General features: G+C 43.2%; 1 protein-coding gene across 1 annotated transcript; it reads right to left on the reverse strand.

Annotated features, from left to right (window-relative positions):
* Positions 1–1,338: 1,338 nt before the first annotated feature.
* Positions 1,339–27,190, reverse strand: LOC309417337 (sodium-dependent neutral amino acid transporter B(0)AT3-like; the record flags this gene model as incomplete). Its single annotated transcript, XM_082014816.1, has 12 exons — positions 26,488–27,190; positions 17,085–17,225; positions 15,369–15,506; positions 10,809–10,990; positions 10,328–10,438; positions 9,550–9,662; positions 9,030–9,158; positions 8,259–8,415; positions 6,428–6,632; positions 4,660–4,819; positions 2,688–2,850; positions 1,339–1,551 (listed from the first exon to the last, which is right to left on the reverse strand). Exons 1-12 carry the CDS (start codon positions 26,642–26,644, stop codon positions 1,339–1,341), a joined length of 1,869 nt encoding a protein of 622 aa, XP_081870942.1. The 5' UTR covers positions 26,645–27,190.
* Between the last annotated feature and the right edge of the window lie 178 nt (positions 27,191–27,368).

Below are 27,368 nucleotides of genomic sequence, written 5' to 3' on the forward strand. Positions count from 1 at the left end.
TTACTGTCCAGGCTCGTTGCAGGACAGGAGGTTGCAGCAGCAACTGTGTGAGTGGGATACTAAATCTACAAAAGAAACATCTTAAAAAAATTTTCTCTCTCTTTACCCTGCTCTTTCCTTAAGCAGCAAGATAAAAATCATCCCTTCATCCATTCTAGGCTTGCAGCTCCCATTGTGCCCCTTTCAAGGAGTCAGGTAACAGCCTTTCCTCTGCAGAGTCTGAGTTGGTCTCATTCATCTTCAGCGTGTGGCCAAATCCCTGTTACCCATTATGAAGCCCTACGAGTGCGTAAGCCTATAACAAGGCTAAATACTGAAATTATCTCCATTTTCCTTCATCTTCCTTTCCTTTCCTTGACTCTCTAATTATGCAGACTAAAGGTTTTGTCATACCTTATCCTCACATACTTTCCCTATGTTTTTTCAGAGGCTGCTGGCTGCTCAAGTATCTACATCCCCCATCACTGCAGAGTGGCCAGGATCTGCAGGCAAGTACAGGAAAACCTGTTTTTAAGGAAAAAATTAACTTCATTGCCAGGTCATGTAAGGTTGCAGCTCACTGGGAGTCTTCCATACATCTGCACTTTTATTACATTATTCAATTATTGTGTTCAGTATGGGAAATTAAGGGGAAAAAAATTGGGGACAGTTGTTTTCACAGTATTTTCCACTACAGTAAATTCTGGAATCTGCTACAGTAAGGGATTTGTGCAAAATTAATTACTCAGATTTACTTAGTGTACATTCTTTTAATTGCTGATGCTTTATTTTTGCTCTTTGCAATGCTTGGGAGTATGAAATGATCATAAAATAACTGCTATTTAAATGCATATAGGGATTTACAAAAAGTGGAATGTAAGAGGAGTCCTTGCTCTTCGAGAGCTTCCATTCTACATCTGTCACCGGGGGGTCAGTGAATGAAACTGTACGTGCTTGTGTTTCAATTTTTATCTTGCTGATCCTTAGGAACAGACTGTTTATTTAGAAGAGAAGTGAAGGACGACTGAGGACACGTGCAATAACTAGCAGGCTTTCCAAGTTTAAAGTCTAGCTGGAGGGAGATATAAAGTCGGTAATGCGTGAAAAGTGTTAAAGCAATGGGGCTGGTACTTGGTCTCTATGTAGGGTTCAGGACAGGATGTAAGAGGGACAAGATTAATATAACTGCTGTGAAACTGGTTGAAAATAAAGGAAAAATAGCATCTCTGTTTATAGCTAGTGATTGGCTGGAAGCATAGGAACTACATCAACCAGGTTGGTTGGATGATACCATACTACAGCTAATCACGTCTAACAAAGGCTGTCTTATCTTTACTTACAGACAAACACAATGGGTATTTATTCTTTTGGATGACAAAAATTGCCATTAGCACCCTGACATGAAAACACTTCTGGTGCTACGAAGCTTGAGTCCTTGCTTCTACGCATTCGTTTGATCAGATGGAAGAGTGCTACCAGAGGTACAAACACACAAGGGAGGACAGATAGCAACACACAGATGGCCAATACCCAAGGTGGATAGATTTTCTCCTCTTTCATAGGGAAGCCTTCCTATGGAGATAAAAAAATAAGCAAAAGATATAATTGGAAGGTACAATTACATTTGGCTATGATTTCCATATGCATTTTCTTACGCTGTTATAGTAAGGACAGCAAAAGTTTTACTCTTGTGCTACAATAGCATTCAGTGGCCATGTCCTCTGTGTATCCTTCTCTTGGGTCTAAAGATGGCTGTAAACGTTTTATAGTTTCAAAGACTTATAGCTGGAAGTGTGAGATACTCCTAGGGATGCAGGGGTTGCCCAAAGAATTACCAAACTTTCACATTCCCTGAGTTAAGCTCTGATTATTCAAGTGCTCAAAGCTTACACGGTTACCATAATGGTGTTTGAAGGATACCCTGCTGGTGTATGTACTATTGGGAGCGCAGAGCTTTTTCTTGAGGTACCAGTCCATATGTATATTTATACTATGAAGGTTGACGCCTTTCCGTGAGGGTAACTGCAATCCTCCTGCGGTTTAAGGCCAGAATCGATCTTCAAACCCCTATGCAAGATGTATTTGAAAACTATTCAAGAAACTGCAACTGACGTGAGCCAGTGTCTCCCAGGTCAAACATTCTCAGCATTCACACCTATTTGGTGCTGAATTAACCAACGCTGTTCTCAGACCACTGCCTCCCTCCCCATCTGTCTGTCAAAGTTACACATTCATGTCTTCCTCGGGGCCCCAGTGATATTGGTAGTTCTCACTGAGAAATGTTTTCATCCCCAGCGTCTGTTATGCAGCTCTAAAGCTTTGCTCATGCATTTGTTCCACCTCTGAAACCCCTGCAGGTTCGGAGTCTCTGTGAGACATTTCACTTCACTCCAACAGTTCTCTGCATTATGCACATCTGAAAGACATATGGAGCACAGCATATCTGAGTCTTCTCAAGAAGAGGCCCTGTTAACAGGAAGGCGTTTTGGGACATGTAACCTCCTAATCTCTGTGCATACTGGAGCCTTCTCATTCTGAGCATTGCATCATTTCTGAGGTCCCTTCCAACCTGGTGTTCTATGATTCTGATTTCAGGCTGCATTATGCAGGTAAGCAGTAGAGAGCAATGATTTTAAAGGATCTGGTAAGGGAGAAAAGTATACAACTCTTGCATTTACTAGAAGCTTAGAAAATATTTGGGAACATACATATTTAGGGTTCCAGGCTGCATAGCTTGGCGGCTTCTGTATCTGAAGAGTAACAAAGGCCACGAAGACAATTAGCAGGAGCAGAGGGCTAATAAACCTCCATGTGATCTGCCAGTAGAGATTGGGTTTTCGTCCAGTCATCCATTTCACGTCTTTACTGAACCTTTTAAGAGGAGGCATGTTTATGATGATGTCAGATCGAAGTGGTAACAGTTTAACTTTTTCGTATTTTTCTGTAAGTTTTCAACACAGAGTACAACTCCTTAAATCTTTTCTATTCCATCCTCTTCTTTAATAACTTACTGTAGACTTAAGTAAATAATAATATCAATAAAGTAGGTCTTTATTGATCCCTACCAGGGATGATCAGTTTACATTACCTGAGCACCTACTCTAAGGTTTCTAAGCACAGATAAGTGATGAAAATATTACAGCAGTTCTGTAGAACTATTCAAACATTTAAAAAAGACAAAATTGCCAAGGGAACAAATGTAGCTTGTTAGTAAGAAGTCTGAATTAACCAGCACCAAATGAATCTAATCAGGTCAGGGACAGAATTATTGCAACCTGAGCCAGCTTCCTCTGCAGTCAGTAGTGACAGTCATTTGGGCATGGAGCTGATCTTTTACATATACCTCTTACAATTTTGTACATTGAATGGGCAGTAGATACATGGTTCTGGGTTTACATGATAACCTGTATCTGTCAAGTTGGAAAGAGTTTTGTAATCTGGAATACGACTTGTGAATTTTTTTGTGTGTGTGTGCATATGTTCAAACACCAGCTTTATCTTCAATTCTGTTAATCTAACTGAAGATATTAGAAATTCTCTTGAGAACTAGGAAAAAGTGATTTGACTATGCTCATGTCCCGTAGTAGCAAAGAGGAAAAAGTATATGTGTACTAGCACAACAGAGAAAATACAGGTGCTGTAGAATCCAGAGTCTGTTGTAGGCTGTGAAACCAGATTTTATTGCTACTTCTGCATCATAGAAGATTGAGGCTAGCTGTATGTTCCGCAAGAGGGACTTGTGAAATTGTTTATGATGATATAGCCTGGGAGTTATCACCATTTAACACGGGAAATGCTCCAGGGATCTTAACAGTTAATCTAAAAAAAATGAATGCAGTGACTTTAGCTGTAATTGAGGAGGGGTTTTTTTCTGTTTCTTATTTTTAAAATCATAGCCTATGGTAAGACTGAAGTTGGGATGATACTGAAACACCTTCATAAGCAACAGCACTGGCCAAATGGGGGTTCATTACCTATACAGTATACAAACTGATCCACAAAAAATCAGGAACTTCATGATCCCTGTGCCAGAGTAAGAATTGGAAAGGTGAAGTCCCAACATGTAACTGAGTAAATAATAGAGGGGAAAAGATTAGTATTTATTGAGAATTGGGGAAATTTCTGGGCTGAAGGGGCCCTGAGTAGAGAAGGCAGGTTTATTCTAAATCAAAACGACCTAAGTTTTCTGGCATCTACAGTTACAAAGTATGTAAGGAAAGCTTTTAAAATAAAGAGTGAATTTAATTAGCATCTGCAACTGAGGAGGTTCTCAGCAGGCAGGTTGAACCTTTTAACATGGGAGAGTTACTGCGTGTTGCTTACTATGAAGTTTGAGGGGAAAAATAATGATAAACAAAAAATACAAGAGTATACAAAAGAAAAGGGCGGTAACAGGAGGATATTTGAAAGATGGTGTAACACCTCTCGGCCAGAGACTACAATAGCTGTTGACTTTCTAGCTTTAAACATAGCATCCCCCCTTCCATAAGTGCTATGCAGAGATTACCCCTCCTGTTTTACAAATATAGGAGACTTGAAGCAAAGAATAACTACATTCACAGAACAGGTAAGTGCTACAGAAATAAGTTAATATTGTGTACCTGTATGTAACATACACGGATTGAGAGGAAAACGCATTTATCTCTTATGAGAAAAAAATTCCGTCTCTTTCCAACATACCTTTTAATTTTATAGACATATGCAACCCCAATCACTTCAAAGAAAGCGATGACTAGAAGAGGCAGTGAGCCTGCATAGCTGTCAAAAATGTCAATCCAGTAACTCCCCGAACCCAGCGTAAAACACAGAGCAATGAGGAAGCAAATTGAACATATTATACCTGAAGAAAAAAAAAAGTATTGTTGTTAGTGGCTTACAGTTAACTTGGGAAGTATATTTTTGTTTAAATTATTTTTGCTCTTGTTCTAGTGGTTTTTTTTATATTCTCTTTCCCTCTAGGGAGCTACAACATGCTGTTTTTTCCTTAGGGGAGCTAATCACTTCCCAGACTCAGTTTTCCCCTGTGTGTTGGCCACCACCCTGTTGCAGGAGGAGTGCGCTGCTGTGACTCAGAGTATCCTTCAGCTGTTAGTACTTCCAGCAGATAGCCTGGGCTGTGCTATGCTGTTGCCCTATGTTAGTTTTTGACTGATGTAGCAAGTCTCAAGCACCTTCATTTCTGTGCAGTCATAAGCTCAAAGCACAGGCAGCCGGCACCTGGAAAGCGTAAGGGCTGCCTGGATTCTGCCCCCCGTTTCCTCAAAGGGCCCAGAGGCATGTGCATGTCCCTTATGTCCCAGCATGTACGGTTTAGGTTTCGCCACACTTCTGTACAGTCAGTTCCCCTTTAGTCAACATATGGATTTGGGGTAACTGAGAGGAAAAGTGTGAAGGAGGGAAAGTGTTGCTGGATGCAGACATGAGCTGCAAGTCAATTTGTACGTCCTTGTGCTCTGTTACTAATTGCTTCTGACTCTGAGATGGGCTTTGGTTCCATGCTGTGTAAAATTGGCTACAGGCTTCTTTTTTTTTTAATTAAAAAAAGCTCACAATTGGAAAATCAATTACAAATTGGTATGGGTACCTCATCAAGTTGTAAATAAATTTGTTCCTACATAAAAAGTTGTAAAATGAGAAGGATATAATGTAGATGTCACAGGAAGACTCTAAAAAAGGCATGACAGCAATATTCCCCATGCAACTTTGTAAGGGCACATTGCAGAAGTGTTAATCCATTACTTCAAACTGCCATAAATTTTTCTAGACCAATTTCACAGTACAGAGCCAAAACGAACATGCTGAGCACAGAGTCTGCTTTCTGAGGAGCAGGTTGGGTTCAGTCACTGTCTCTGGTTGGACAGATTCCAGTTTTGGTGCAGGAGCAGGTTTGCATGCACTTGTTCCTCTGTTTCCATGTGGCAATCTTCTACTCTGGTGTGTTCACGGTAAATGTGAAATAATCTGTAGCAGCATAAACCTGGATGAAATAGGGATGAATGACCTATCTTACAGTTGTGATGATGTGGTAAGTTCCTGCACCGGTGACTGCGGCAGACCAGGTGATGTCACTGGTTGCCTTAAAGTGACTGACTTAGTTGCCAGAGGCTTAATGGAGAAAAGGCTCTTCCTGATGTTTACAACAGCTCAGAGTGAACTTGACTGCAGGAGTAGCAATTTAACAAGCTTTCTCAGACTGCAACAGCTCTTGCAAGCTAGGAAAAAACCTGGCATGGGCAATATAATACTGTCATCTGACAGCTTCTGCCATAACTGCTACCTCACTGATGTGCTTATCTTCTGCAAACACAATCCACTGCCCTTACTAACACTGTTAGATAGCCAAGTTAATATTAGAAATTCTTAATCCCTCCGTGATATTTATTAACCGGGTGCTAGTTTGCACATCTCTAAAGAAGCCACCTTCTTTGAAGCAAAGCAAATACCTTACCAGATAACAGCTCTTTGGGTATTGATTTAGATACAATACGAAGCTCTAGAAGAGGAGTGAAGACTCCCTCGATGTTCCCAAACATAGAAGAAAGGCCCAAGCTGAACAACATTATGAAAAACAGGATGGCCCAGGCCTGGGAGCCTGGCATGAGAATAATGGCTTGAGTGAAAACGATGAAAGCCAAGCCAGTTCCCGATACACTCTGCAGAATTCACAGACAAAATTACACATTATAATGGATTAAATGTAATTTTTCAGGCATATAGAATTATAACATGCTTCTATCCTTTCCTGGAGTCAAAAGTGCTGGTCAGCCTGTGGGCTTTTGTGGCAGCCAGCCATAGAGAAAATGGGTAGTGGGGAGTGTTTAAGGGGATTTTAATTTTAAATGGTCTGTCAATCAGAGATGTGTAGACAATCACAGAGCAGAATTTTAGCTCGCACAGAGAGATGGGTCCAGAGTAAAGCAGATTTGAGAGTTGTAATTGAAATAGCAATTGTTTTGCTAATACCATCTTAAGTATGTTTTTTAAAAAAATCTATGATGCAATAGCTGCTGGAAGGAAAGAGATGTAAGTAAGGATATGATTGCCACTCCAGCAGCAAGAGGTTTAGTGAATTGTTAATCACAAAAACTCACATAATTACCAGGGCAGAAATGGCTAATAGGGAAAAACCCAATTTCAGCCAAATTTCCTTTAATTCAGTCTCCCAAGGACAAGGATAATTAAACCCAGGCAATGAAAATATGCTAACGTTGCTCTAATTTAGAAGTAAAATATGTCAATTAAAGTGTAAATCAAAAAGTATGCAATAAAAGGAAGCCAGAGAAAACAGAGTCGTCGTCAGGGCTGAAATGTCTTCATTGGACTTCTCCATCACGTGAGTAAAATAGCCTATTTCACCATCGTTGTGTTAAGGCTATTTTGCATTAGCCCACGCTGTCTCTAGCAAATGTGTCCACCCTTTTGTCCTAAGACTTTTTAATTTTTTTTTTTTTCTGAAGTTCCCTTCTTTCTTATTCTGCCCTCCAACCGCGGCCCTGTTCTTTTCTCGTTAGGTAGTAAGGACTTGTAACAGGGAAATACAAATGGGTGAATAGTGAACTAGAGTTACAGGGCTGGATGGGATCTCTGGAGCAAGTGGAATGAGATTGGAGAAGAAAACAGAGAAGAAACATCTGTTTTTAGTGCTAGGGGAAAAAGAAGACAGGTTCAAAAAGAAGGGAAAGGATCATGATGTATTTTAATGTTTTTTGGGGGAAAACAAACAATAAAACAAAGAAAAAAAAGGTGAGATCCTGTGCTGAGATGAGCGAAAATAAAGAGAAGACAGGAGGTAATAGGAAGATGGGGAGTGATAAATAAAAGACAAGACAGTGATAAGTTACCTTCCTGGTGGTCACATGTGTGATTTGAAGACAAACACTGCACATGTATCCTAAGAGATTTTTTTGATTGCCACATATGGACTTGGGAAACTCCCATTCAGCATCCCTTTACTATAATCTTTCAGCTAGATGCATTTCTTGTGTTGTGCTTAATTCCTCTAAAGTAAGACTGAATCTAGTATCCATGGTAGGTTGCAGGTAGGAGCACCTTTGAAAACTATTTTTGTGATAATGTGTAATTTTGCATGCTGTACCAGACAGCTTTGAGTTCAGACTGTCCTACAGCAGTGCTAATATTTGAAATTTTGAAAAATTGTTTTGTTTCATGATGATGTAGTATGTAAAAGTAACATAAAAGTACTTATAAGAAAAAGGAAGATACCAGACCTTCTACTTCTTTTTGTTTAAGGATTACATTGTTGAATACAATTGTGGTACCTGATCAAGAAATTCTTGAAGGTCACAGCTTTTCAGTTTGAGTCCAGCAATTTGTTCTGGATAAGATGAATTTAGGAAACTAATCCAGGCTGTATAGTTCTGTCGCATGATGCTTTCTTCTGGAAGATCAAATTCATTGATGATACTGATAATGTTCCTGGCAGAGAAGCCAACATATCATGAGTTTAAATATTTGCAGATGATGTGGCTGGAAATGCTGTGCCGTGTATTCAGATGTTAATAGAAAGTTGTGTTTATTTTCTGTGTGATGTTATTTTTATTATAAAGGAAAATATTAAATGAGGACTTCTATGTAAAATAATCAGGAGAAAATATTCAGAGGCTCTTTAATGTCTTCTCTTTCAGATACAAACTCTGAGTGCTTTATGCAGACGCAGCCTCTAAAACATTGCTGTTCTCAGTTTTTCAGCTCTCCAGACCATTTCCACCACTTGTGTTTAATAACTTAGTGAATCTGGTGGAATAGGAGAAGGTTTTGGTTTTCTACCTACTTCTAATGCTAGTCTGAGATTGAGATGTGATCCTTGATTTACTGCTTGCAATGGATTGTTTTAGAATTTGCTTCTTACAAACACTACTCCAATCATTCTTGCTTCAGTGCCATAATACTATTTTTACGGTAGACTTCTCCATACAGATGCTTTTCTTTTTTAGTGAAAATGAATTCTCTAAATGCATGTTATTCAAGTAACACATCATCTATTTAGGCATTGAAACCACAGTATAACACTGGAAACGCAAGTTTCTCACCTGTCCAAGCAGTCCCAGTAGCCTGTGGTTGCTTTAAACCCCAAAACAGAAAAGACTGGGATGGAAGCGTAGAGGGATGTCACACTGTTCACAATTGCTACAGTCACAGCATCCTTTTCACAGTCATTTCTAGAAATAGAATTCAAACAAGCAAAGTGACTAAAAAAAAGGCAGTATTTATCATCCCCCTGGTATAGAAAATAGTTATTTATTTTTAGCCTACTATACAATTTGTTAGTCTACCCTGAACGTATTTGCTGAGCCTGAGAAACAAGCCTGTTATAACTGGTAAAATAAAACTTATCTGTCATCCTCTCACGTGTTTCTGTAGGCATTTTCTTTTTTTAGATCTTTTTTTTTCCCTCTCTTTCTGTTAGAAAATCTATTTGGCCTTTTAGAAAGACAGCAGCTGTTAAGATCCTTTAGACGTATCCCAGGAAAAGAGTTTTGAAAATTTTAGAAAACTGTAAGAAATACAGCAAGAATTTAACGATCTTGCGAAGGTTGTACTTCTACTTACTTTGGTGGATTGTAGCTTGAGAACGCAATAAGCCCTCCAAAAGCCAAAGAGAGAGAGAAGAAAATCTGGGTAGCTGCATCAAGCCATACGCGGGGATTTTTCAAAGTGTCCAGCTGAAATAATTGGAATCAACGCATGGATTAGGCTTGAATTAAAATTTCTCTTTCTCTCCCAGTTCTCATAGCTCATCTCATTTCACATGTGAAATTGTGAATTGTGTTGCCATTTAAGTACACTGAAAATGGAAATTAGTACAAAATGTGTCAGTAAAGCAGGCGTTTCTGAAGACATAATTTGGTCTATTTAAGTGTATGTAGTAATTACAGAATCAGTTTCACTTTTAAAAGTCTCGTTAAAACAATCGTATACCTCTTGAATGATGATAAAAATGTGTTTCAATAGGCATGCAATAGGGTCTGTACCTTACATTTTTCCTCAATTTATTTCTTTTTGTTAATGCACATACTAGGTAACTTGCAGTTTAACATAATCTTCCTAAAACTGTATAAACAAATACTAAACTGTCATTGTTTTAACACACAAAGTGATTCCATAACTTTCCAAATTCACTTACAAAAAATAAAAAGATGACTAAAAGCCCAAGCAGACTGTGCTGCTTCTTTTCTTGCTGAAGTATGTTAAAATACTAAATCATATCAGAAAAAGCAGCTTAGCTGAGCTCTTGGATGGGGAGTTCCTGGAAAATGAATACGGAGCATGAGATCTGAGGGGGGGGAAAAGGAAAAATAGTATTTCTGACTGTAGCAGTAATACTTACGTTAGGGGTGAAGAGGTAAGCTAGACCTTCAGTGGCTCCTGGTAGAGTGAGTCCGTGAATAAGGAATACAGTTAGGACCAGGTAGGGAAATATTGCTGTTACATAAATTGCCTAAAGTAAGAAGACAGACAGCTACTGACAATAACATTGATAAATCCTATTTAAGTTATTGCAACATACCATCCTCATAATATTAGATAAGACAGCTAGAAGTCAACATTGCCACCTCTAAAAGCAGCAGAATGTGCTTTTGGAACAAAATTGCTCTTAAAACTGTGAGGGGAGGCTGGTAGGGCAGAAGCCTTTGCGGTGGGAAAGCAGAGGAGTGTTGTTTTGATCCATCTCCACCGCTGCTACCTCTTCGCACACCGAGATGGTGCTAGCCTGGCAAACGGGGAGGGCTTTCCTTGGTGGTGGAACTCGGTATCTGGAGAGTAAGATCCAAAGTGTGGGGTAACGCGCTTCTCTCTCCTTTCCGTACCTTTCCTGTGGTTTCGATTCCTCGGATGGTGCAGAGGTAGACGACTGCCCAGCAGGTTGCCAGGCACAAAATGAGCCACCACTGTAACGTGCCACTCTCGGTGACATCGGGTGTTATGTTCAAAGTTTTCCTGTACCAAAAATAATTTACTGCAGTACTTTCGTAACATTCTTCGTTGAGCCCTGGAAAAAAAACGTGGCAAGCGTGAGAATAAATTTTAAAATTGGTAATATTTTTCCCACTCACTCTATGGGTAGGAAGCAATACTTCATGCTAACGGAGGGTGGCAGGACGATCTCTTGTAGGCAGCCGGGTCAAACACAGATGGACTGAACTGGCCTTTCTCCACTGTCTGTAATGTGCAGCAAGACAAACTCTTGTCACGGCAGCCTGAGGCCGGAAGACTTGCAAGAGACCTTCACCAGAACATCACCAGCATTTCTACTGACATTAACTTTGTAAATAGAAAAGGTGTCATACTCGGTGCAAGGTAAAATCTAAACTGCAATAGCGGTGGAGACTGTGCCATTTTTTAGCTGTACGTCTACAAGTTGGTGGGGATGTAGCAAGAGTCAGGCACCTGAGAATACATCTAAGCCCAGGATCTCCTGGCTGTGTCATGGCCCTGTTAGAGGGGCAAGACTCTGGCATCAGCCTCTTTGGTTCATGTTTCCAGGACTTCTGTGAGGAGGAACCTTGGGCACCTGCAGCCGGGGGAGCGGGCACTCCCCAGGCAGGCTCTGCGCCTGGAGAAGAGGGAACTGGGAACGCGACGTACGCCATGACCCATGCTCATCCCTCTGCCTACGGGCAACCTAAATGCCCGAAGAGGAGGTTGACACAGGATCTTCAGGAAACCCACAGACCTGCTGTCTTGAGCTGGAAACCTGAGTTCCCTGGGTGCTGCTGCTCCTGCCTTTGCTCCTAGCCAGAACCAGATGTGTCCTGAGAGCTCGAGGCAGCCCTGTGCGTCTCCAGGAGCCGGGGCTACACAGCAGAGAGCAACAGAGGCGGCACGGGTCGCAATCCCTGTAACCAGGAGATCCGGCACACACCACGACCGGAGGAGCTCTTTCTCCCTTCCCTGCCTGGTGGGACCCGAGTGCATCTCTTCCTCTGCCTGGGAGAGCGCGCTGATTTTCTTGCGGTGTCTCCTGCTGAATCTGCTGTTTTGCACTCCATCCCGATCAAGTTTAACATCGCTTTTCTTCCCCTCCTTCCCCAGTTTCAAGCCCTGTTAGCCCAGGCCGGAGGAAGGACGGCTTGTTCCGCTTGCGTGGAAGGGTCAGTCGCTCGGTCGTCCTGTGGTGACTCTGCAACGGGAAGGAGCATGTCCGTGGGCAGGAGAATGATGAAATGCTGCACTCCCGCAGCATCCTGATGCTGCGTGGACTGGTAGTAAGTTTGAGGTGGCTGAATGAGGTAAGTGGCTACAGGGAACCTCCCTTACTCTCCGGAGTAAACTCCAGAGCTGGGCTTGATGATACATTTTAGGAAGATAATTCTGAGGGTACAAGAAACAACTCCTCCCTCCATTTCGAATTTTCTCCCGTTGTACAAAATGCCAGCCTGTTCCATCAAGCTCTCAAACCGGCCCATTTCTCCCTTTTCTTATGATCTTTCACTCGCTTCTGAAACAGCCACCGTTCACCACAGAACTCTGAAAACGAACGAATCGACGTGGCGAACGCTGCGGGTTCCTTGCCCCGTGGCTGCGGCGGGGGAGCGCGCTGCGATGCTCCCAGGCAGCCAGCTCCGTGACCTCGGCAGTGAATCGAATTTGGTTCACTTTTTGCCCTGATAAATTCCTTTTCTTTTAAGGAGTCCCTTGTTATGCAGGAGATGGTAATTCCGAGTATTTTCAACCAGAGGGAGGAAGCAAAGTGTGTCACACTTCCATCCTCGCCTCGCAGCCCTCCAGCCTCTGGAAGTGACGGCGGCTGCAGGTCCGTCTGCTGAGGTTCAGGAGAACGAGCTGACCGAGGAGCCCAGCTCCAGGAGAAGTTTGTGGAGTGGTGCCCCAGGGGCAGGAGAGGCCCCCCCCCACCTGCCCCTGGGGTGCGGAGCCAGCGGCTCCAGCTGGGTTAAAGAGAACAGGAAGACCTTTTAAAAGAGCAAAAAAAACCCAGGCAAAAGACATCATAAAATTGTTATTTATGATGTAAAAAAGGTAATATTGCTAAATCAACATTTGGTCTTCTGTAAAATAGAGCCATAACAGGACTGCCACGGACTGGGAACTGCAGGTTGCATTAGAAAAAATCTACAAATTTTTAATTGAACAGGTGCTGCAAATCCCAGCAGAGACAGTGGAGGAGTTTGGTGGTTTGTAAATCTTGAAATACTACAGAAATTCTAGCAGACAGAGAGTGGGGCCCCTACCTCTGAAAAGCAAGAAAAGTGACCTCAATGAGCAGTGGCAAAATGTTGACATAACTCTCGGCTAAATTCTGGGAAAGCTGGCAAACGGCTAATGGAGAGGAGTAATCATGGTTGTGGTCGTTGCGCCTCTATGAAACTTTTCAAACAAAACTTGCTCTGGTGAGATTGCAAAGGCGGAGAATGAAGTAACTTGCAGGTATGTGATGTGCTGATTTAGCCAAGTGACTTTCCAGTTACAAATTTACACTTGAAAGTGTGGTTGCCACCAAAAGGTCATTACGCCTGAAGCTGGTGATTCTCTTCCAATGTACGAGGACACTCGTGTACTCAGACTTGCTGGTGTCCTTTCCTCAGCTGCGAAATAAAGGAATCGAACTTGCACCCGGACATGCACTGACCCGCGCAATCCCAGTTACCTGTTGAATGAACAGTCTCTGGCTGTTGCATGAAAGTCCGCGGGTTATAGCAGGATGTACGAGTAATGAGCTACCTAGTGAAAAGCTTTGCTGCTCTTGTCCCTTTAGTCCCCGATTAAGTAGGTGAGCCTGAAATAATGCCATTTTAGTCTCCGTTCAGCTAAGCCTGGTGGAGGAACAGCTGCTACTTGACCCACTTGGGAAGCAGCTCCCTGGAGAGAGCATTGCAATCGTGATGGAGAAGTGCAGGTTCTTCCCATCTTAACACTGGTATTGAAAAATCCATCATTAAGGGACTGGACTTCGTCAATATTTTCTAAAAGATTGTCCTGGTTTTGTCTGGGATAGAGTTGTTTTTTCTTCCTGATGGCTGGAATAGCGCTGTGCTTTGGATTTGGTATGAGAATAAAGTTGATAACACACTGATGGTTTCGGTTGTTGCTAAGTAGTTGTAGTGCTTATACTAAGTCAAGGACTTTTCAGCTTCCCATGCTCTGCCAGCAGGGAGATAACTAAAAATGCAGGTTTTTGTGTACCAAACTAGTTGATTAAAAAGTTGATCTCCAAAGCAAGTTTGGAAAACATTTGTTTAGCTCACTAGTTGGGACATGTGTATCCTAAGAAATGAAAGAATCCTATTTCTTAAAGCCTCCAAAATTTTCACTACTTCTGTAACAAAGATGGGGCGTGTCTGATTGTATTCCTGCTCTAGGATAGTCCTTAGGAATAACTAAGGTCTCCAAAAGGAAGTTAACTTCTGCTGTGTTTTGTCTTTTTTCTTAGCCTCTTACTCAGATTACGTTTCTTGCTCTGCCCTGGAACTTGTCGTTTCACATGCTCTGAACAAAAAAGAAAGCTGAAAAATAAATTTAAAGGTAGGAGAGCAGTCTTCCTTATCCTGCTTAGGTACACTGTCTGTCTTTAGTCTTAACAAAGGTTTTGTAATGGGTAGTGTGAATTTGGTCTGAGCCTCAAAGATTCCCTCTTTAAGTAGTTTCTCTGCTGCCTCAGAAGTGTTCTGCTTATTTAGTTGTTTCTTTTTTCTTTTTCTTTTTTTTTTTTAAACGCTGTTATTTCATTTCCCATTTTGAAATCAGGCAAAAGGAGTCATGGACTTTCTGGCTTTTGTTGACCCTGCGAGGATGATGAATTTGAGCAGGCTATCATCACTCTCGTAGCCTTTTGACAGGAAAACAAAGCAGGTCTTGTGCACAACTCAGGGCCAGATCAAGTGTGGCTTCTCTTTTCAGGGGTTTCTTGGTTAGCTGCTCTAGGAAGCTCTCTTGTCAGATGTGTAAAGGTAGTCTCAGCAATCTACAGGCAGAAACCAAAGTTCTCCAGTAGGATTGTGTTTCCTGCTCTGGCAACTCAGCTGCTCTTTCTCAGCACATCACGAGAAATGAGCGGAAAGGCTTCTATAAGAGCTTGTTATGAGTCACAACCAATGCATCACCACCTAATGAAAACTTGAAAGTCTCATTTAAAGCAGTTACTGAAAGACGTAGTCATAAATTCGGTTCTTAATTACGCTAACAGTCTCACTCACATGTCTTCATACACAGTTTACGATAACAGACACGTGCGTCTTGATAAAGGACTATTTCCCCGTAGGCAGAGAGCAGAGGACGCTCTTTCAGACTGATATTTGTATCACAGCACAAGCATAAAACATAAACAAAACTTCCCTTTTCCCCCTGCTAGCCTCCAGACTGATGTTTCTGATCCTCCTTTCGCTAGCGGTGGCGCTGGAAATGGTAGTTACCTGTTCTGTTTTCATTTAGAGGACACACACTCCAAGGCAGAGGTTCTTGGAAGGAGTTTATGAAATACCACATCACCCAGGTTAAAACGGTGTTATAATATAAGCTCACCAGAACCGACACCATCCAAGAACCAACCCCTGCAGAAAGCACAAGATCTCAGCTTAGAAAAGCTTTGGAAAAAAATATCAGTCGCAGTACTTGGTCACATTTCCTAATTTTACAAGACTTTCTGTTTGCCCCCTGAGATTTTCACGTGAAAGATGGGCATTTGTGTCCTCTGTAGCCAAACGCTGGTGCACAGTCCCCCAGCTCACCAGCCCTGCTCCATGGAGGCTGACACTCCCTTCTTAGGTAGAAGATTAGGGTTGAAATCTTTGCTCTAGTATATAATGCATTGTTTTCTACAACACAGGACAACTTTAATAGCAGAGGCCAACAGAGACCGAAGTTTCACAGCATGCTATAGCTGCATGAGGGCACTCTTTCATCCCAAATCATGCATATATGCCCTAAACTCGTAACTCTTGCTCCTACAGTAAGGAAGGAAGAGTAGCAACACCACAGACTCTGCTTGCTTGCATTTTTGCAAAGGGAGGATGAATTTGCCTAATTGTAGGAGATGGGTTTAGCTGGAGGCACCACCCTGCTGCCTGGTATTTCTTCCTGGCTGCCCTCTGGCCTGTAGGTAAGTCCTCTTAGCCACCTCTTCTCCTCCCACACACCCCCGCAGGCATGGCTGTTCCTTCCAGTCCCATTTTCAGGCACGTGCTTAAAGCAGGCCATGATCCAGCAGTCCTGGCTGGAGCATCCGAGGGCTTCTCCTTGCCCCCGCAGGCAGGAGGGTGCTGCCTCAAAACCGGCAGAGCCGATGGTTCAGCCCCAGCAGCGGCTGCTCCCGTACGCTTCTCGCAGCAATAAATGCACGCAGGAGACAAGGTATGTTTTTTCAGTGTGTATTAAATTTAGTAAATAGAAAAAGCTGCCAGTACAGGAGCGCACACCGATCTGATGGACACTGCCGTGTGGATTGTCCCTCGTGCCCAGCCATGTTAAAAACGTGCCTTTAGTAGCCCCACCGTGTCCCCCTCTCATGCTGGGGAACTTCCCCAGGTGCTTTAGGCTCTTTAGGAGATGCCAGGCTCCGGTTCCTCATTTCCTGTCTTTCTGTCCCCCCTGCAGTCCGACTGTCCCTGGACGGAGGAGACTGGCTCCCGGAGGGGCTGTGAGGGAGGAGCGAGAAGCACCGCGGGCAGGCAGCTCTCGTGTGACCACCAAGATACAGCAGGGACGGGGCAGCGCTGGCCAGCAGCGCTCATGATCGTTTTGCTTCCCACAGCAAAGGTTATGAGGTTTGCATTTAAGGCTCCCATGTGCCCAGAGTAACACTTGATGGGAGTGATACAGAATTATAGAGTCATAGAATAGTTTGGGTTGGAAGGGACCATTAAAGACCATCTAGTCCATCCCCCCTGCAATGAGCAGGGACATCTGCAACTAGACCAGGTTGCTCAGAGCCCTGTCCAACCTGGCATTGAAGGTTTCCAGGGATGGGGCAGCTACCACTTCTCTGGGCAACCTGGGCCAGGTTTTCACCACCCTCACTGGGAAAAATTTCTTTTTATATCCTAACAAGCATCAGGCACAGGTCTGTAGGAAGTGAGTGCTGGGTGCGAGCTCAGCTGCAGTTCCTTGAGCTGGGACCCTGAGAGACGTACCGACTCCTCCGAGGTAAGGTGAGATGGTGTTCCAGGCACCGATGCTGCCTTTCCTCAGGCACTGTCCTAGGGCCAGTTCGAGATGCAACAGTGGGATTCCTTCGAAGAAAAGGGCGATGAAGTACGGGATAAGGAATGCCCCTGAAAAAATTAAGTGCAATTGAGCCATATAATTATCTACATCTCTCTCAAATTACTGTTTTGTAATTTGACTGTTTTATGACACTAGCAAAGTCCTTGTAGGATGTGTTGAGAGAGGGAGCATTGCTTAGGGACAGCTGCCGAGCAACATCAGTTACTGGTAGTTCTGTTAGTGCAGATGGAGGAGGAAGGGCTGGGATGCTCAGCGCTGCAGGATGCTTCCCCTTAGGCACTGCTACAGCCCATTAACACAGAAGCTCTAAATAGCCTCACCATTTCCTCCATTTGCCTTTCTTTTAAGCATCTTCTTTCCTTTTCCTGTTCTTGAAAGCACAAGGGTTTGCCTCTCCCCTGTACCACCGGTTTCCCCTTTGGTGCATCACCTCGTTTCCCTCCCTAAAGGACGGGTGCCTGCGGGATGGCTCCTGTGGATGGTGCGTGACACCTCATTTCCCCCACCATCCCTCAGGAGGGGCACGGGCTTGGGTCTCCCTCCTTTGCACAGATACTGATTTTCATGAGACCAGGAGAAGTTTCATCAGTACGCTTAAACCACCCACCCATCTGTCTGCTTCGGATGAAATGATGTAACAGATTAAAGTTTATTGTCATGGCCAACAGCCACCGTGACCGTGAAGCCTCTTTTCTCTGGGGAAACAAAGAAGTCCTGCCTTGTCCCCCTCCCAGTCCTCCTACCAACTCATACCAACCCTGTGCCCCTCCTCGCTTTCTCGATAAATCTGTGCCTTGTTACACCATTTCAGCTTTGCCTCCAAATCTCATGTCTAAGCCTACCCAGCTCTGCTCTTCCAGCTCTGGAAACCTTCTCCCCTCCCTCCAGGCGGGCAGGGAGAGCAGCTTCACCACCACCCCAGCCCTGCTGCTGAGCGAGCGGAGCAGAGCAGCTCGGCTGGCCACTCCATCTTTGGCCCCAAGAAGGAGGCAGGGGAATGAGCGAGGATCTCTGGTCTCTTCTTGGAACTGCTCCTGTGTTTTGCAATCACTGGCTATTCAGCAAGGCTGGGCAGATAAACTGAATCACTTTGGGCTAGATATTGCAATAACTTTGGTGCCTATTGCTAGGTGTTGCAATAACTGTATACAACACCCAGAGAAGGTGTGTTGTTTAATAGTTTAGCCCTTTATCAAGAAATACATAGGAACAAAAATCAGTGAAGCTCTTCTCAATGAAGGACTGGTCTGAATTTGCCAAAGGTGGAGATAAATGTCTTGTCATCTGATTTCCTAAGATGTTTTCAGCTGATGAGAAGTGGACTTCAAAAAGGAGCCTTACAGTTAATTCCCAGTATGTTAAATCCACAATGTGGATCCTCAGTACTCCTGCCCAGTAGTCCCCTTGCTTGGAGACAACTCCTAAATGGCTTTTACAAACAGCCCCTAAGAGAGAGATTTACAGAGGGAGTCAAGGACCACAATAGTTTATTTAAGTGTCGTACCGGCATGGAGCTAACTACCAAAGCTTCTGTATAAATACAAAGGAATTTGCAGGTCCCTTCTGCAGGAGGTCAGAAACCTCTTGCCATGCTCAGTCCTGCGCTCTCCTTCAAGCCTGGCGAGATCTGCAGAACCGCATTATCCCTTTCAGTGCTTAAAGGGGGCTTCCAAGAAAGATGGGGACTGACTTTTTAGCAGGGCTTGTAGTGATAGGACAAGGTAATGGTTTTAAACTAAAAGAAGGCAGATTTAGACTAGATAGAAGGAAGACATTTTTCACAATGCGGGTGGTGAAACCCTGGCCCAGGTTGCCCAGAGAGGTGGTAGCTGCCCCATCCCTGGAAACCTTCAAGGTCAGGTTGGACGGGGCTCTGAGCAACCTGGTCTGGTTGAAGGTGTCCCTGCTCATTGCAGGGGGCTTGGACTAGATGGACTTTAAAGGTCCCTTCCACTATTCTAAACTATTCTGTGATTCTACGATCCCCCCGCAGCACGGCTGAGGGTGCCCACCCATCCCTCCTGACAGCCCGATGCCTTGGGCTGTCTCCTGGGAAGAGCAAAACATCCCCGCGAGCGACCGGCGCGGTGCGGAGCACTCCGCCCGTTCTCTGCGGCGCCGGGCAGGCGGCTGTTGGGCGGCGATCCGTGCGACGCTGCGCCCTCGCGAGCACAGCGCTCTGTAAGGGACCGGCCTATCTCCCGTATCACATCTCCCTGGAGATAACAGTGCAATAATTAGTGCAAACTGCCCTCTCTTATCTCTCTCCCCTTTTCTGTTTGCTAGGTGAACCATTGACGGCAGAGCATGTTTAGATATTCTGCTGATAAAAGCCTGTTTACTTTGTGCTGGTTTGTGCGTATCTCCAGTTGTATTTACAGCACAGCAAAACATAATGTCACACTTGGAATGAAAATACTGGTTTTCCATGAGAGCAATATAAACAGTATGCTACCTACAAAGATGAAAATATGGCCGAAGATTGGGCTAAGAAGAAATAGTTATCAGAGCTAATCTTTCTTGAACCGAATTCAATTAAATGGCTTGTAGTGTAGAAAGTTATTTTTGGTTATTCATTCCTTTGCTCTACAGTATTTTTAGGCAAAAGGAAATAGTCAGGAAAAGCAAAGACAGTCTGCTCAAGCACTTGAAGCTTACTCCTTGCACTTGAAACTTACTCCACAATAAAATCCCCCACCAATAGAAAGAAAAAGGATACTGGAAAAGTATCAGATACCTAATAGTGAGTAGGAAGCCCCTTGCACGATATAATCAAGGGCTCTTTAGTTTAATAGATGGGGGAGGATGTGCCAGAACACAGAAATTAAATACTTTAAAAAAAAAAAAAAGCTGTAAGAAATCTACCCATGGGAAAGGCAAGGAGAAAATCCGAGAAGCAGAGTGCTGGTACCTAACGCAGAGCACGTATCATAAAACAGAGCTCACCATTCAAACATGGGCACAGCAAAACCCTGCCAGCGCACATGCGATGCGTGGCACAGGCGCAGCAGAAACTCAGTAGGTTTGGCTCCATGAGGCGTGGGAAAAGGAAAGCTTAGCAGAAACAATCATGAAATAGCAGGAAGCAAATTTTTCTATATATCTGGCTGTTCTAGGTGTATTTATATCTATTTCCTATCTGGATGTTCTAGATCTGCATGCTCCACAGTGAGAGGACAATAAACAATATAAGAAGCAAGCCTGGGGGAAAACCTCTAAGAACAGTAGTTTATCTTCAGGAACTTACTTTTTAATCTCAAAAAACGAACAAGGAAAATCGTAGTGGTCCAGTATTTGTAAGTACCCTAAAAGCCTGAAGAAATGCCCATAAACATCAAAAGTATCGTCACCAGGGCATGATTTAGCTGCATCCCTGGGACAAGACCTAGGAAAATTTTAGTCTATGCCATTCCTTTTGTCAAAAGGACTCCCAAGATACATAAAACATTCACCCTGAAAGCAGATGCACGCACTACTAAAAGAAGGTCAAGGTAAAAAAACAAAACCCACAACAGTCCAAAATCTACCAAAGTTAAAAGTTAATTGGAAGGAGATTCTGCACAAGGATAATGCACAGCCAAGGAACAATCCCTGCCACATGAGAAGGCACAGAAAGCCTAAAAGAACTTTGTCAAATGAGGCTATCGGCAGCTACGAATATTGCACGTATTGGTAACTTGGTTTCATTAATAGTAGAGTCCCAAGTGACAAGGAGCACCAGCGTGTAGCACAGTCGGTATCGTTGCTGACTCCGAAGAGCCACTAGAGTGGAGACAGCTCTATAGTCATGGCAGTAGAAAAGGAGATACCTGGTGCACTCTAGATACTCCGAGGGTTTTTAAAACCTGATCCCTTGATTGCAACGTATAGGCAAATCAGGTCAGAAAAGCAACCGCTCAACCATATTCATCCCTCTGCCTGCAAAATGACACTTGAAGGGCACAATCTTTGTTTTAGCACCCACACATGAGAATCTGGAAGAGAAGTGCATGAACTAAAGTGCAGCCTGTTGAGAGCTGCTGATGCGCCGGAGAGCAGAATGACCAGGAGGCTAACGAAGGAGCGCAGTCTAAAGCTGAATCGTGGCCACTGGAAAAGCAGAGTGAAACAGCCAAGTTTTCATCACATCTTGGAAAGACAGAGCAGTAGACCTGGCTAAAGGAAATGTAAAGCAGCTTGAAGTATCAGCCAGCTGACCTCCTGAGATGCACGAAGACCAGCAGAAATTGATGAGCCTCAGTGAGAAGAAATGAAGAAAACCCAACAGCTTTGCTTTATGTCAGGGTACCAATGGAGGCTTCCTAAATGGTGCAGAAAAGCAGAGGAACTGATCCATGTGCTCAAAATTGCATCTTACCAGCACCTGCAGATCAGCTAGTAGAAGTAAGGCAAGTAACATGAAATGATGATCTAAAGACACAATAGCATTTGAAAGGCCAGAACATGAATAATAAATTTCCTTCAGATTAGAGATTTAGGAATGGAAAAAAATAATTATAAGGAAGATTGAAGTGACCTGGAAAGTGGCAAACTAGTAATTCCAAAGGAAATGCATCTGTAGAGCCGGAAAAATTCTGAAAGCACATCGCAGCACGATACAATGCAACAAGCATTCAGAGATCCAGTTCACCGGTTCTGATGGTATGTAGGAGAAATGGCGATCGGTGCGTTTTTCCGAAAGACTGAGAACTTAATGGCAAAATACCTGTGATAATTTGTTTTACCTGCAAGAAATTGCAATAGGTGGTAACTACTTGTTCAGATACAGAGAAAAAGCTATCAGCTATTGAACGATGATTATCAGACCCGTCCCCCTTTCTCCATGGGACTTCAGCTAAGCAGCGTAGCAGTGAACACAGCAACACATCACATCAAGACAGCAGGTAGGAATAAAAGCAGCAACTTAACCATATTCACTTCTCTCTCTGGAAAATAATACTTCATGATCTTTATTATGTCTTCTGCACATGCCTTAATCCAGACGGAAAGTATGAACTACTATAAACATTGTATTTGTGCAGGTACTGATTTTGACTTACAGGCCACATCATTGCACATCTCACAGCCTCTGAAACCTCGCAGGGTTGAGTTTCCCATGTAAATAGCTGTATCTCCTTGAGCAACAATGAAGGAGCTAAAGCCGTGTCCAAAAAACCAAAGGGGGCAATGGCCATTTCAAACAAAGATGGGTAACACCCATAGATCAATTTATAAAATAACCTTGGGAACTTCCCTATGAAATACTCGTGACTGAAGGATGCCAGCGAGCATGACGTGCACGCAAGCGTGCACCAACCTGAGCTGTAAAGGGCAACGAAATACAGCAACTTGTGAAAGAATCAACCCCAAACGCCATAGCTTCTCACCAACGACTTGAACAGGACATGGTAACAATCCAGAAAATTAAGTTTGTTACTTGTTGTAACGTAATTCATTTTTCTACCAGAGCGCGAACTGTTCTGCTCTTCTCAACATTCTTTTTTTCTACAGTATCTTCCAGGTATACCTGTTGTTCCTCTCAGATTTTATTTTCCTTCTGAGGACACAGTGAACCAGGCAACTGCATTTTGTAGCAAGTTATAGTTCAAATTCTAGCAAAAGGTCAGGTAGGCCACAGATTATGAAACTCTGTAAATCATTGCCCCAGAAGTAAACAGTTTTCCCTTTTTAGCGGGACTTCAGTGTTTATGTGCATTTATTTTCCTAGAAAGAAACTGTATTTTATAATTAAAGATATTTTTCAGTTATCCTGTAGGCTTGGCCACTATGCACATTTTTAATGCCCATGGGTTAGGCAAGAACACATATACTAGCTATAATCAAAAGTAAAAGACTGCAGTAAGTGCCAGCTAGAACTGGGTTGGGGTTTCTTTAAGTGTACTCAGATGACTGTATGTGTACATATACAGCTATATGACTTGAGTCTCAGTTTTAAGTGACAGACTATATAAACTGGGCCATTTAGAAACTTGCTTTCAATCCCAGTTGCCTGGGAACCTTTGTGTTTGTCCCTGCTTACCGTGGCAAACAACCTTCATATCCATTAGTCATGAACAGTAAATAACTAACTTAACTCAGGCAATAAATCCAAATAATCAGTAACGACAACGGGTGATAAATGTCAGCAAAACTGATATTATATTAGATCCTAGTTACTGAGTAACACTAATGTGCGATGAATAAGGTCCAGAGGTCTGATGAGAACAGCTGACATGAGACGAATATACAAGCACTTTATTTTTATCTCTAGCTTTTCAAAAGGTCTAGAAATGAGGAAAAGTGCATTGCCCAATTCTTAAACACTTGGATGTCACCCGAATCAGCTGTGAAGCTGTGGTCTGTAGCCCAGGAGCCGCTCAGCCTTAGAGCACGTCTGTACGTTTCCGTGCCAGGCTTTGCTGAACGCGTGGCCGCGGCTGCGGGCGGTGAGCCGCCCCGGGCTCCTCGCTGGCCGCAGCGCGGCTGCTCTACCCCATGGCCGCATCTTCAGGTGCACACGGGCAGGATTTATGCTCCAGTACAACTCCATCTCAGCTGTTTGCTTTCAGAAATGCAACCCCAAGTCACATCGCTGCCTTAAGTTAGCAGAAGAAAAATGCCACCACGTTATATACTGGCATAAAGCTAAGAGCTCTGTATGCTTGGTAGTCTTCATGACTCGCTCAAACTCTTCCAACGTCAGCTTTCTGGGGTACATTATCCACAAACCCCACAGCACTTCGTTACCGAGTCCATCCTGCTGCTGAGCTCTCTGAGCCTTTTGTTAAAAGCCGGTGACCAAACGCTGGCCGTACATCCATACATTGACCTTTACTCACCACTGTCTTGTGCCGCTGTTCGCAGTGACGCAAAGTAGCTACATGCCGTTACTGGGTCTGCGAGCCGTTTTATGCCGATTTTTCACTGGCAAAATTACTACTCACAGTGCGAAAGAATGACTCAACCTTTGTCCCTGCAGCATTTTCCTATTTTTATTATCTTCAAGCCTGCTCTAAAATCTGTCTTTTTTGTGCCTAGCAGCTCCTGTGGGATATATCAGTGCTCAGAAACTGGATACACAAGCAAACAGACTTTCTGAGCACTGTGCGGTCCCTCAGACAGGTCACCGTGGGTCTCCTTGCACTTGAACTCAAGCTTCTTCTGCAGTGGTAGAGGTCTGTAGGGCAGGGATGCAGGGCACTCCAGAGGGGAGGGATGGAGGGACGAGATCAGACCTCGATGGGAGGCAAGTGTTGCTGATCTTTGAAGTGAGGCTGGCATCTGAAGAGGTTGAAAAACAGCTGGCCACCGCTAGACCCCTGCCTCCAGCACTGAGAGGCGACCCTTGGTGCTTCATGGGAAGGAGTGAGAGCCTTTTTATAGGCAGTAGAACAATATTTCATCTTAATCTGCAGTACTGATCTGCACAAAATGCTGAAGCACAAAGTTGATGCAGCTGGTGGCCCAGAAGCAACTCTCTAATGAGATGTGCAGAGGACCTGCATCTTGCTGTGGTCCCGACTGTTAGTTTCAAACCTTCCACTGAGCACTTTGTGTGAAATGTTCACTACATTACAAAAATGTTACATTATTTTCATTTTCTTACGTTGTTTGTTAATACCAAATGCTTGTTCCTTGCTCCAAGATAGAAAGGCCACCTGAGATGCTGTAGGGTATTTGCCTGACCTACAGCTCCTGCTCCAGAAGAACATCTTCCTAGCAGGCCCCATGCCATTTCTGCTGCGGGGATGGCTCTCTAAAGGTGTGTATCGTGTCTTATTAATGCATGTGACATTAACTGAAGTGATGGGCTTTTCCTAGCCATCCCCATGGGCAAACCCAGAGAAGCAGCCTGCTTGCACCGGTGGCTTTCTAACCACCCGGTTGTGGCACTCATCTCGGAGAGTTTCACATCGTGCAAATAAATAACGGAAAATGTTAAGTCTCCTGGGAGGAGTCTAACCTACCGCTTCTTCTCTTTTCATATTTGAATTTGTACAATCGTATCTTCCAGCTGTTACATGTTCACCGATAAAGAGCTCCTTTGCCACCAAAATAATTTCCATTTGCTTGTTTCTAGACTGGGATAAACACACTCTTTCATTTTCAGTGTCATGAGCCTGAATAGATTGGATTCCTAAGTCGTTCCTTGTCCCACAAACTTTACAGACCTTGAATAACTGTTGGGGCTTTTCTGCATTTTGTCCAGTTTTTCAGCTCGACTGTGAAAGGTGGACTTTCAGAAGAAGTTATCAGAATTTCAGAAGTTGTCTTAGTATTGGTAGAGATATCTCCGCCTACTTCCGAGTGCTCTGCTTATATATGCCAGGCTTTTTCTGCCGATACAACCTGCTATATCTCCTTCATTCAGCTACTCACCAGAGTCCCTAAGTGGCTACTGCTTTCTAAAACTCCTCCTGCCATTAAAGGCAGCATCCATTTTTGGTTCCTTGGTTGATTCAAATACATGTAGTTCACCAAGTAATACGGCTACCTTGGTAGAGCAAGCTTGGATTTAATAAATTTTTCTGACATTTGCCACTTTCTCCAGGTTTGAATTTTATACTTCTCCAGTCAAGTGAAAGATAATGAATAATACTGGGCTGAAACAATTTGCTTTATCACTCTGCTTTAGATAACTGACCAAGGCAGATCTCAAAACAAACTGTAAACGGTGAGTTATCAATTACTCTTTTCTGATCCATTTATATTTACTAAATTGGCTGCTTCTAAAGCAATTCTTCGTGGGAATGGTGCTTGGGGATAGGCTTGGGCAGCTGCCTGCGCTGTCTGGCAGGCTCCTCTTGGGGGTCAGCATTTTAAACAACTTCACAGCCATCGAAAAGTCCAATTTAGTTTTGTGCAGGGGCAGTTCCAGATGATGAGGTAACTCCTAAGAGCACCAGAGAAGCGAGGGGAACGACGTGGTCACCTTCCCAAAGGGAGGCACAGCGACCATTTGCCTGGGGGGAGCGGTTCACTTGGGCCTCCCCAGGACTTCTCGCTTTTCCTTAAGGTATTGAGCTGCAGGTTCAGTTTCCTGCTCCCGTCGGGACTGTAGCAGCAATGTAAGAACTTTAACATCAGTCTTGCTGAGAGTTAGCATCAGCCTGGTCTTATTTCCTAAGCAAACACATCATTTTAAAATGAAATATACTTCTATAGAAAAAGCTGATCTAAGTTAAGCGGTGCAAAACATTTATGAGAGTTAGGTAGTTAAAAAAAAAAAAAAAGTTATGCAAATATATAACTTCCATGCCCGTCATAAGTTAGTATAGTTGTATTAGAATTGTAGTTTAATATTTTGTCAAAGTCCCATTTCAATCTTACCGCCTCCATGTATCTGACACAAGTATGGAAATCGCCACACGTTCCCCAGCCCGACGGCAAATCCGATACAGCTTAAAATATACTGGAACTTATTGTCCCACTTGGGTCTGCCATCTTCTTTAGGGATTTCAGGTGGCACTGATAAATCTTTTGACATTTTTATGAAATGTCCTTCGCTCCCTACAAATGGGAAGATGCTTCAAAACTCGCCTTTCCTACCGGTTTTATGCGGGGTGACTGAAGGATCCTGGAAAGAGAGGTGGAGCTTTCTTTTTATGTAATGCAAAGGAATGTGTCATTGCAAAAGCTGCAGTTTAAAGACAAAACCAGGAATTATTATTATATAGACAGAGTTACCACTCTTGACTTTTTTGCAGTTCCGTCTATAGTTAGAGAACTTGGGAATATGTTGTTAATGGGTAACTCAGGATCAAACAGGTTTTTATTTTCTGTTCTCAGATACTTTCAGAGAGGTGTGACACTGAATATAATTAAAAAGAAATCTTTGCAGCAGACATTAAAATTGTAAAATACTTGGAAAAAACTGAGGATAAAGTGGTGCCTCTTCCTTTCTTAGTATGTTAATGGAGGTAAATGAATGAAGACAACTTTTGCAAGTGCAAAAAGTAGATAAAAAAAAAAAGGCAAGAAAAATTAGACCGTGTATGTTCAGACGTTAGAATTTGGTCCATTTTCACCATAGCTGCTAGAGGTTAATCACTTCCCACCTGTCAATGAATCCCAAGTGACTATTTTTATTGTTCTTTAAATAGTTACTGATGAATGCAAGAGCTGAATACTTTCCTTCAATTGAAAGTATGTGAAAATGTTTTTCTGTTGTCTTTCAGTTATACCAGGGTTTTGCTATTTCACACGCCAAA

The sequence above is a fragment of the Phaethon aethereus genome (genome assembly GCF_964289735.1).
Source record: "Phaethon aethereus genome assembly, chromosome: 2".
NCBI lineage: Eukaryota > Metazoa > Chordata > Aves > Phaethontiformes > Phaethontidae > Phaethon > Phaethon aethereus.